Source organism: Epargyreus clarus, unplaced genomic scaffold (genome assembly GCF_041222505.1).
Source record: "Epargyreus clarus isolate Ecla_fem2 unplaced genomic scaffold, WU_Ecla_fem_2.2 ptg000002l, whole genome shotgun sequence".
In the NCBI taxonomy this organism is placed as follows: domain Eukaryota; kingdom Metazoa; phylum Arthropoda; class Insecta; order Lepidoptera; family Hesperiidae; genus Epargyreus; species Epargyreus clarus.
Window position 1 is genome coordinate 3,397,306 of NW_027332210.1, and position 13,042 is coordinate 3,410,347.

Here is a 13,042-nt window from a genome sequence, read left to right on the forward strand (position 1 = left end):
CGGCTCCGTGCTAAAATATTTGAAATAATTATTTATTTATTATGTAAATTTCGCAGTATTACTTAATGTATTCGTAAATTTTCTCTAAAAATGTTTTTATTTGTCAAGAATTCAAAAAAGAACTTACAAATAAGCCGTTTGTGGCTTCATTCAATTTCAAGGCGGCGAAGTATCTTTACTAATCTATGGGGGTACGTGAAAATATACGGTTTTTAAACGATTTTATTTAGACTTTAAACATAAATCTAACTATAAGGCCGTTGGGCTGTCAAATGGTAGCAAGTCATCTTCACCTATGGACAATTGTAACACCAAAGGAGTAGCATCATGCATTTTTAAAGATTTAAAGGAATTTTCTTTATGCACCGTTTTGAAGAGCTCCGTATCATAGAGCTCCGTCAGTACATATTATTATGAGAGCAGTTAATTCCATGTCTTGCACTTCGTTGCTAAGTTTGAGAAACTCTGTTTAATTACTATAATAATATAAATCAACTCAAAAGCCACATTTAATTGTTTTACACTTTATAACAAGCAATTCAACTTAATGTATGTTCAGTGTAAGTAATTATATATTTTTATTTACCATGATGTCCTTATAAGTAGATTAAATTGTGTGGTCTGATATTATTAACTCCATTACCATAAGTTAAAATATAATTTTAGAGGATATTTTTATGGAAATGTATGCGATAAAAAACCTACTTTGCGATAAAAAAAACCTTGCGAAGCTAAGGGTCGATAGCACCGTTTAAAGTTTGCGTTAAAGTTAACAATAACTTTGACAATAGCGATGGAATGTAACATTCTACGTTGTATAGTCCGCGTAAAACTGCTAGTCCACTATAATATAGAAATGAATCGTGTCGCCATAGCTAACTGTATTCTGAATATAGAAATGAGTCGCGTCGCTATAGCAATTCGTATGACTACACCTGCTTACAACGACTTCAGAGCGAACTAGTAGTTTGGCGTGGACAATATTAAGTCAATTTGTCATTAACGTAATTTGTGTCTGTCACCAAAATGTTTAGTCGACGTTGACAGATACGGAAGTTGACAAAAACATTAACTTTAGCCCTTTTGTCCACAGATAATCAACAATGTGTAACAACTAAACCAGACGCGGCAAACCAAATCCAAAATGGCGGGCCCAGCTGTAGTGGTGGAGCGCGCCTACAAATACTATGGACGGCAAGATAAATCCGATTTTAAACCCGTCCTCAAATATCTGGACATGACCGTCGATAAAGGTATTATGTAAGTAAACAAGTATCTAACTTTCTCTTGAAATATCCCCGAAACTCTATGACATGGGGCTCTGAAAAATAGATGCAAAAAGAGCACTCCTCCAAAGCCAACGATACATTGGCAGCTCTGGTGTTGCAAATGTCCATGTGCGACGGTAGCTTTCTTTTTATAATATAATAGTAGCAGACGAGCATGCAGTCCACCCGATAGTAAGTGGCTTCTGCCGCCCATGGACATCTGTAATCAACCCCAAATAAGATTAGATATTCCTACCTGAGGTCAGTCACAGATGCGCCGTTGATTGAGGACAAATTGGAACGCCTCGGAAAAGTATCTGTCCTTTACCACACCCTTCAAACCAGAACACAGCAGCAATTGACACTGCTGTTATTAGGCCGAAATAGGTGTGACGGTGGTGCCGCCGGAGTCGAACTGCAAAGGGTTTTACCACATTTCAGACTTCCGAGGACTAGGTGGTCGCTTCATATATAAGTGAATGGCATCCACGCCCTTCTACAGACAGTTTCAGGCTAGAAATAGGTGTGGCAATGGTACCTGGTTTATACTGGCTCTACCATAACCATAGATTAGTAAAGATACTTCGCCGCCTTGAAATTGAATGAAGCCACAAACGGCTTATTAGTAAGTTCTTTTTTTGAATCCTTGACCAATAAAAACATTTTTACAGAAAATTTACGAATAAATAACTAATACGTAATTTACATAATAAATAAATAATTATTTCAAATATTTTAGAGAAATTTTAGCACGGAGACGTGGCAAAACTTTTTTACGCAACAATTTCAATTCTCAACACTGGGTACATTTTCTTGTTAGGAGTGAGTTATCTTTACTAATCTATGCTAGTCACTATAATGTATTTTTCTCCCGCCCCAACTACGTTCCATTTTTAAACACTGACAGTGACAACTCTTTTTCTTTTCTTAATTCGACATGTCACAATTATAAGATCGGATACTCTATACCTATAAGGTTTTATTATAAAATTGTTTCAAAATAAATATTCAATTCGGAAATCATGACAAACGTGACAATGTGTAATGCTCATTTGAATCATAAAATCATTACTACATCTTCGCAGGATATATATTTTAGCATAATGACAGGAAATATTGTTTTATTGATGTTAACGATAACTTTAATTATAATGTGTCGATTAACATTGTTAATCGACACGTGATTAGATTGCTTCAGTGTTGTGAAATCATTTGACAATGCGAAGGGCATAGGTGCGTTTATAGGGATGCTGGTTTTCCGCGCTTGTTTAAATTTTATTTAGCACTTTCATTGTTTTTTTTATAGAAATAGCTTTAACAAATGATAATTATTGCTTTTGGTTTATTTAATCAATACAAATATTAAATCTATAAAAGGCACTTCATTTCTTAGTTATTATGATTTGAGTACAGTTTTGACGAAATAATACACACACACACAGACACTTACACACACACACTTACACATGCACACACATAAAATACCCAATGATATAATTAATGATACTGTAAGTTCCTAATTTTATATTCATCTAGTACATCATTAACATGCATATTTTCTATACGGCTACGGTATATATAGCTAAACGGCTGACAGAATTGTCAGCCGTTTAAGTCATTCTTAAGGCTTTCTTCAATTACAAGGCGGTGAGATATCTATACTTATCTATCCATGTATTTAAGAATGTCTCATTTTTTGCCATGGTCTATTCTATAGCCGAACCGGCTTGATGAGTTTTCACAATAACGTCATATACGTCGTTAGATTAGTCTTAAGTGGTGAAGTAATATAGGCTATATAGGTACTTCAGTAGTCTAATTTTGTTTTAATAATAAATATGTTTATTACTCAGAGCAGTTTTGAAGGTAGAACCCTTTATGGTTCGACTCCGGCGGCACCACCGCCACATCTATTTCTGCCTCATAACAGCAATGTTAAGCGCTACTGTGTTCTGGTTTTTGAAGGATGTGGTAAGGGAGGTATACTTTTCCGAGGCGTTCCAGCTGAGTCCCCAGGTGTAGCGGTGCTTCTGTGACCGACCTCAGGTAGGAATATTTAATCCTATCTGGGTTGATTGCAGATGTCCATGGGCGGCAGTAGCCACTTACCATCAGGTGGACTACATGCTCGTCTGCTACTCCTAAGAAATAAAAAAGTCAAGTTAATCATACATTCCTTTCAGATATGGTCTCCTCGGTGCCTCAGGGTGTGGGAAGACCACGCTGCTCTCCTGCATCGTGGGCAGGCGGAGTCTCAACAGTGGGAACGTGTGGGTTCTGGGCGGGAAGCCGGGAGAGAAGGGCAGTGGGGTTCCTGGGCCGAGAGTGGGATATATGCCACAGGTACAAAATGTTTTTTTTATCTACATTTTTGGTTGCCTTTAAGTCCACTGGGATACAAAGCAAACCACGAAATACACTACCACCTTTTTAGGGTTCTGTACCCAAGGCATAGTAGGTAAAAACGGGGAAACGGGGATCCCGTTTTTACCTACTATGCCTTCGTTGTCTGTCTGTCTGTTAAAGGTCTTGACATTTTTGTAGAGCGTGTGATAGTTATTATGGTCGCTATAACAACAAATAATAAAAATATTAAAAAAAATAGAAGAAACTGGTATTTTTCGGCGTTCCGGTTAATTATGTACCTACTTCTATGCTGCTAATAACAACCGTCATGATACTATAAATAAAAATTGATTTAGTGGTACGGAACCATCCATCTGCGGATTCGACTCGCACTTCACTAATTTTAACTTATTTTCTTTGCTGGGAACGTATGTCTTCCAAACAGAGAAGTCCTTAAATCATCTGTGGCTAACTAGACAGGACCCTAATCCTATCTGGGATTTATTATAAATGACTACAAACGACACTTGCCATTTAGCGTCTGATGCACTGCATGCCAGTTTGCTGCTTCATTATTATATCATCATCAAAAAATTACTGCCCCACTGCTGGGCACGGGTCTCCTCTCAGAATGAGAAGGAGTAGGCCATAGTCCACCGCGCTGGACAAGTGCGTATTGGTAGACTTCACATACCTTTGAGATTTTTTTTTCTATAAATATCTCAGGTACGCTGGTTTCCTCACGATGTTTTACTTCACCGTTTAAGCAAGTGACAATTAATTTCTAATACGCGCATAATTAAAAAAAATCAGAGGTGCATGATCTCGATCGAGAGGATGATTTTTTTAACCACTGGGCTATCACTGCTCATTATTATAACTTATTCATTATAATAAAACATCACATGGTTACAACAATTTACTACAAAGATCAATTTAGATTTACATAAAGTTAAAAACAATGGTTCTCAACCTTGCATTGTAGTATTATGTAAAATACACAAAGATGTTAACTTGCAGATAATTACGTTGTTCTTAAACGATTTATCTTAATAACTGAGTCATAAATTCATAAATAATGGCATTCTACATGTTGTAATCTAAAGATAATATTTATAAGTTATTTTAAATGTGCTAATGTACAACAAATCTTGTCTTCTTCATTGTTCCAAGTATCAGTCATATGAAAGATCGCATTAAAATTACATAGACATATCGAAAAAATGAGTTTTAGTATCGTATTAAATGGCGGCCAAAGATGATTATAAAAATTAAATAATTAAGTTTAACTAAAAACTAAAAACCACGCTAAAATCGCACAAGGAAAATCGTTAATCCTGATTCCTGACGATCCTGATGAGAATGGGATAAAATTATTAAAATTGTGTATTGTCATCGGTTCTTGATAATTGATCAAAATATTAAATTAATCGGACCGTTCAAAATGGGTAAAAATCGAGTTCAAAGATTCCGTTACATACATATATACAGGTCAAGCTAATAAAAGGGTGGTAAAAAGGGTGGTAAAAATAAAAGGGGGTCGCCATTTTGAAGCTTTTTCGGGGTCCGTTTTTACCCTTTAATACAGAATCCTAAGAATGTGTGTATAAATGTTTAAACATTAATATATTAGGAACAACACAAAAATAGATCTAAGATTTTGTTTGTTGACAAAACATTTGTTTATTAAAGAAAGAATCAACAAAATAATGGACTGGCACATACTTCGGACAACGAATTAGTCTCGCTATCCAACGAGGGAATGTTGCCAGCATTCTGGGAACTCATCCCAGGGACAGCAATTTAGATGTAGTTTTTTATATTTAACTTAAAATATTGTTATATTATACTTATCATTTTGCTTTTTTATATTATTCAATTATTTTAATGTTTTTGTTTGGTGATTATTGTAATTATTGTAAGTTTCATTCATTTTGTAATAGTGGCAAAAAATATTTTCGGTTTTCCCAATAACTAAAAAACATTGTTTTAACTTACGAAAGATTGAATCGAGAAAACGGCAGCAGATTTTGATGGATAAAAAAAATAAAATAAAGCTTAAAAATAACAGATAAAATATAGGAGGCGATTTAAAGATTATATCTAAGAAATAACAGCATATTTTTGCGCATATAAGATTAAAGATACGAGGCAATTAAAATATTAAATGTAGGAAATTGGCAACATTTTGCGAATAAAAGATTAAAGATAGATAAAAGATAGGAGGATACAGTCCATCTAATAATAAGTGGTCATGGACATCTGTAATGAACTCCAGAAAAGATAAGGGTCCTATCTTAGATCGATTAAAGATGCGTTACTATCCTTCAGGACTAAGTTGGAAAGCTCAAATATGTATATCTCCTTTTGCCTTCAAATCAAAATACAGCAGTGCTTAAAATGACTGTTATAAGGCAGAAACGGGTGTGGTGGCTAAGAAATCGAACCTCAAGGTTCTACCACATTAAAATCTTAATTCTGACGCGAAAATCTTAAATCTGACGTGTAAAGGGTCCTGAATTCATTCCCCGACCAGACAGATATCTAAATAATTAATTTAGATTTCTGTTTCTGAGTCTGGGTGTTTGTGTACCTAGTGTAGGGCCGTCACTGTCGAATGTGTCTCTATTTGTATGGGCTAATCTTAGAAATTACTAACATACATTTTTTCAAACTGTTTGATATCTTGCTGCATAGATTAGTAAAGATTACTCACTCCTAACAAGAAAATGTACCCAGTTTTGACAATTGAAATAGTTGCGTAAAAAAGTTTTGCCACGTCTCCGTGCTAAAATGTCCCTAAAATATTTGAAATAATTATTTATTTATTATGTAAATTACGCAGTATTAGTTATTTAATTGTAAATTTTCTCTAAAAATGTTTTTATTTGTCAATAATTTAAAAAAATAACTTACTAAAATAAGCCGTTTGTGGCTTCATTAATGACTAAAAATAGAAACATAATTTGCAAGTAACAATTAATAAGACTACGCCAGATATCTTTTGTTATAAAATATACATTTATACATTAATTTTTTACACTATACTTATTGTATTTTTTTTTATAATATGTAGTTCAAAAGTGCCACATTTCCGTGGCCAACATGCTTAATCTCTGGGTAGACTTATAAATATGTATGTTATATTATAATAAGCAAAAACAATGTAGATACTTGAGACGTTTATGAACATGATTTGCAATTGTGAAGGTGATAACTTTTAATTTTGTCACATATCATATTTTTATTACTTACTAGCTGTGCCTGCGACTTCGTGTGGATTAAGAATATAAAATTAATTGTACAACGCCATCTACGCATACACATCATAGTAGGGGAGCCTACGATGCTAAATGTGTAGAAACTCGAGCGTCATTGGGACCTATACGATTGTGTAGATTAGATATTAGAATGAAGAAAAGGTTATATGATATTTTTCGATTCAGCGGGGGATTTTCTTATTCTGACGATTTGAAAAAAAATGTATGAGAATGTATGAAGAATAATATATTTTCCCAAAAATGAGCCTTTTCCTTTAGTTTGTGCTGCATCATTACTTCCCAGGGATTCATGCTAATAAGTGACACTATCAGATAGCATAATAATACAGGATGTATTTTTTGTTCAAAATGACTTTTTTCATTACTTCGACGTGTGGTAATCGGCAGATTATGATGTTTCCCGTTTTCTAGCATTATTTCCTTTATATTAAAAAGAAAATTGACCGCGCTCGAGGATGGCCAGTGATCATTTTTTTTATTCTGCAAACCTCCCGACATATTATAAAGCTCATCTATGGTTTAGGCATAGATTAGTAAAGATCACTCACTCCTAACAAGAAAATGTACCCAGTTTTGATAATTGAAATAGTTGCGTAAAAAAGTTTTGCCACGTCTCCGTGCTAAAATGTCCCTAAAATATTTGAAATAATTCTTTTTTTATTACGTAAATTACGTAATTATTACGTAAATTAGTTCTTTATTCGTAAATTTTCTCTAAAAATGTTTTTATTTGTCAAGGATTCAAAAAAAGAACTTACTAAAATAAGCCGTTTGTGGCTTCATTCAATTTCAAGGCGGCGAAGTACCTTTACTAATCTATGGGTTTAGGGTACTCTACAGGGTGTAAGGTATCTCCCATATCTTAGTCTGACGCGCTCGAGACACTTCCAAAATCCCCTCTTGGGCTCCCCAACTATAATTAAAGTAAGAATATATTGTGAATCCATTAAATACAGTATTCAATTTAGTTTACCTAATGCGGTTTAAAAACACAGACAATTTGGCAGACAAAAATTTGGAAAATTATAAAAATACGTAGCTACTTCGTATTACTTATTCTGACTTCTAAGTTTAAGGCAAATAGGGCCATTCGATTTACAGACACGCGTAGCATACATTGTTGTTTTATGTATAAATAAGTACCTACCTAATGTACATTTCACATAATATTAAATATTAATCCCTCAATTTGCATATAAATGTGAAATACGAACTTAAAAAGATATAAAACCTTTTAAGGTCATAATTAAAACGGGTAATAAAATAAAAAGTAACTATTTTTTACAAAAATGCAACTTTATATAACCTTCTTACATATATAAAACTTTGAATTGCGAACTTTTATCGCCTATTATTAATAATCTATCCGGATAGAGCCCTCTGTGGTTCGACTCCGGCACTACTACCGCCAAACCTATTCCTACCTAATTGTTTAGGTGCCTGCCTAAGTGCTTTGGTTTAAAGGGTGTCGTGGAAGAGGTGAATTTTTCCGAGGCATTCCAACTAAATCCTCAGGGGTCTATAGTCGACCTCAAATCTAATCTTATCTGGGGATATGTGTGATGACAAACGTCCATGGGCAGCAATAGCCACTTAGGTACCATCAGATGGACTGCATGATCCTATATAAAAATAAAACAATGTTTAGTTATCCAACGCTAGTCAAATTTGTATAGATCGATTATTAATAACGGGCGTATGTCCGCTATACTCGAAAAGACGCCGAAGAACTGAATTGAATTGTTTTTAATTTATTCAAGAATGTGATAGGATGTTTATTAATCATTACTTTTACTAAACAGGATTTTTAAAAACTATTAAACTAAGTTTTCCTTAAAATTTCCGGTTTGACGACTACGCTATATGCGTTTAAAAATTAATATTCATTTTTTTATGAATTGGACCCACCTGAACCACTATTTATTTACTTTATTTTACCACGCCAACAGCTTTACACATAACTTATATTTGTCCAGTAAATAGAGTGCTTATATACCTACTAGAGTACCTATAGTAGTTACTAAGCGCTGCCGCGCCCTGTACCTTTACCATGAGTTTTTACATTTGTCTTGGTATTTGTTTACGTATTTGCCCATACAAATTCCTATCAGCGCCCCTAACGGATTGTATCAGAATTATAGCGTCAGTAACGTAACATTAAATGTCTAAATTGACAAAATGGCGCTTTATGTTTTGTCATGTGAGACAGACAAAAAGACTTGAGCACTTACTTATTGTTACGTTTACTCAATCTACTGAAGCAAACGTAACAGTATAATGGATTGAGTAAACGTGACTAAAATTTTGGGATGTTTTGAAAACTCATGGTAAGGGTACTGTACCCGTTAGTTGAGTTTTTACGTTTACGTTTTCGCTTACACAGCGCCCCCGTGTACCGTATCGGTAAAATTCTGCAGTATACGTTTCAGAAACGGAACAATAACGTTTTCAAAATCAAATCAAAAATGTAAAAATATATGTATATGTATTGTATTTATATTTGTAAAATTAAATGTCGTTATTAGCAAACATAAAAACTCGTACCTAATAGGGGTACTGTTCCCTTGTTTTCTTTTCTGTTCTAACCTAACTTAACAAAATCTACTATAAGGAAAACAAACTACAGTATTCCACGCTCCCCAAGTAAACATGAATGTATTGTATAATTTGTCGCAAAGTATAACATAAAATAATTGTTAATATTTATTGTTTAGTTAGGTTAGAATACGATTTACTTTATTAAAGGAGTTACGATATTTTCGTAGGGGACTTAAATAATTATTTGCCTTTGCGAAAAAAAATGTCTTCCTGTATAGGAAGACATTTCTTGCCGCTCCAGAAAAAGTCAAAGATGATCTTAAAAATATATAATTTTGGATTCAGACGTGTAAACCTTACGACATTTTCCTACACGGTTTAATAGTGATATTAATTATATGCACATTGTACATAACTTTGAAAATCGGAGGTGTATGTGGGATTCGAAGCTCAGAATTCGCAATCGAAAGGACGAATTTCTAGTCACTAATCTATTACTGCTATGCAACTGACTTATGAATTACAATTTTCTAAAAATAAGAACATCGTTTAAATTATTTTTTTTTTATTTCTAGGACATAGCCCTAGTAGCCGAGTTCACAGTACGCGACGCTATATACTACTTCGGTCGTGTATACGGTATGAAGAATCAGAAGTTGGAGGAGCGCTTCGACTTCCTGAGCTCTCTGCTCGAGTTGCCCAGCGGTGGGCGGCTCATCAAGACGCTGTCGGGTGGGCAACAGAGACGGGTGTCGCTGGCTGCTGCCCTGGTACACGAGCCTGAGCTGCTGATACTGGATGAGCCCACTGTTGGGCTTGATCCTGTATTACGGGAACGGTAAGTGTTACATTTTCGAGGTAGAACGCTGAGACCTAAATAATTTTTTTACTCTTCAACATAAATAAACTATAAATAATAAATATAACTCAAAGGTGACTGACAGACATAGTGATCTATCAACGCACAACCCAAACCACAGTAAAGTTGTTATAAGGGTGTGGTAAGGGAAAACACTTTAACGATACATTTTGGCTTAGTTAGACTCAAACTTATTCTTGTATTGAAGATGTTCATGGGCGGCAGTGACTTAAAATCAACTGATATGCAGGTTCCATACTTCTACCTAAATACATATTTTTTATGGTTTTTCCCTTGTCACCATAAATGTAGTGTTTAGAGAATTTACGAATGAAACGATATTTCTCCGCACTTCTTCTTCGATTTCGTGTTGATTGTGCACCACTCTACTGTACAAGTCTGTATTGTTCCGCGTGAATTACGCCATGACAGTCGGAGACGTAATGGAAAATGGCTGACTGTTTGTCAGCCATTTTGCCATTTGTTTCCTTCAATTACAAGGTGGTGAGATATCTATACTAATCTATGCTTATCACCCTGATAATTTCCCATTACACTTAAACGTTGGCAACCCTAGCCGCTACCCTTGTCCATGACCGATCAATCTACATTAGTCACTCGACATTGCTTAATTTAATTTTAAAGATACTTGAAAATACGAGCAGATCAACAAACTTGACCCTTTGAATGTTTTACAAATACACAAGGCAAATAACTCAGGCCGGATCAATAAAAACAACCTTAAATACTACTTTACGCTTATATAGGACAAATATTGGGTTTTAAAGTATATTTTATCAAGGATCAATAGTTTTGGCGTCGTATATTAAAATTATTAAAAATATTCGCAATTTTCCTTAGATATGTGTCATAAGAATTATTTTGGTTGTTTGACCGTGATTCTGACGTCAATATGACATTATACTATAGATAAGTATAGATATCTCACTCAGATATCTCACCGCCTTATAATTGAAGGAAGACATTAAAATTATTAAAAATATTCGCTATTTTCCTTAGATCTATGCCTTAGATATGTATCGTAGATAAAAATTATTTTCCTTGTTTGACTGTGATTCTAAAATAGATATATTATCCTACCGTTAGTATAATATATCTATGGATTCTGACGTCAATATGACATTTTACAAATAACTTAGAGCTAAGTTTTATTTATAATATACAAATGAAACATTAAATTAATCACTAATTAAATTAAAATATTATTTAAATTTTTTACTGTCCTTAAGTTAATTTTAGACAATCGATTAATTTCAAATAAAATCGTAAAAACAGTAAGTACAATAAGAATTTAACAAAATGATCATACATTACAATCTGTTTATGACAAATGTCACTATAATTTAATGTACCAAGGTTTTCGAAATGTTATCCATTTAACGTAATCTGTGCTACGAGCTATTATGTGAATTTTGTGTATATAATCTGTGCTTTCGCAAGACGTAATTCACTTCCCGCCAAACAGATGTCATTGTAAAAGTTTTGCGGGCCAAGGTCAACGAGGTAAAAGGTGACGGAAATAAAGAAATAGGGCGCGCAAATCAACAATGACATTTATATTTTATTATTATTATTATTGCACTATGCAAGTATCAAATATTGATATTTAAAAAAAAATGTTATGAAAAAATTATGAAACAGAAAATTATGTAGGTACTTACTTAGACTTCATATAATATATTTTGCAATATATATCACAGACATCACAGACAACATAAAAGTCAAATATAGGAGTACATATGCAATTTTGAAGTATTTTATGGTTGTGATGGTGGTCTTGGCGAAACTTGACCAAAATCAAAAATCGCACTAAAAATCAGCGAAAAATATACTTAAGTAAATATGTAAGTAATGTAGGTAAGATAAATATATATTTTATGTACCTATTTTAAATAATGATATGTCACATACCAACACACTGTAGATAAATAATCTCGATATATTAAAAATGTCTCCTTGTACTTTGTAATGCAAATATCTATAAAAACTTAAGTTTACCAATAAGTCACGTGGCAGAACAATACAGGCGGGAAAAAATTTTAAGCATTTTTTTTATGTAAAAAATAATTTATTCTTTTCTTCGGGCCAGAGTTCATTTTCTAGTTACGCACGATTTTACACAAACAATGTCAAATTTTCCATATGTATCAATAAAAAATGTAGTACCACAAGTATATTAAAAAAAAACTATAAATTAATCATAGTAACATTACAAAATACACTATAAAGAAATAAGTTAAAAATCACTTTAACTTACCAAATATGATTTAGTATTATACTTACTTCTGCCTCATAACAACAGTAATAAGCGCTGTTGTGATTAAAGGGTGCGGTAAGGTAAACGTTCGTGGCGTTCCAAGTTAGTCCTTAGGTAAGCAACGCATCTGTGTCAGGCTTCAGGACTTGTATCCTCTGTGGCTGATTACATGTCCATGGGCGGCAGTAGCCACTTACCATCAGGTGGACTGCATGCTCGTCTGCTGCTCCTATATTATACAAAGAAAATCTAATATATAAAATTCTCGTGTCACAGTTTTCGTTGCCATACTCCTCCGAAACGGCTTGACCGATTTTGATGAAATTTTTTGTGCTTATCCGGTATTTATGAGAATCGGCCAACATCTATTTTTCATCCCCCTAAATGTTAGGGGTAGTACAACCCTATTTTTTTTTTTATTTATATGGCAATACAACGTTTGCCGGGTCAGCTAGTAGAACTATAAAATTTA

The 13,042-nt window shown here is 33.8% G+C and overlaps 1 protein-coding gene across 1 annotated transcript in view; it reads left to right on the top strand.

Annotated features, from left to right (window-relative positions):
* The window catches only part of LOC140746064 (ABC transporter G family member 20), a 61,834-nt gene that overhangs the window by 33,131 nt on the left and 15,661 nt on the right, over positions 1-13,042 (top strand). The window contains exons 2-4 of the mRNA XM_073078058.1: positions 1,094-1,260; positions 3,452-3,611; positions 10,009-10,271. Coding sequence (XP_072934159.1) covers positions 1,145-1,260; positions 3,452-3,611; positions 10,009-10,271 — 539 coding nt within the window. The 5' untranslated portion in view covers positions 1,094-1,144. The remainder of the gene's footprint in view (positions 1-1,093; positions 1,261-3,451; positions 3,612-10,008; positions 10,272-13,042) is intronic.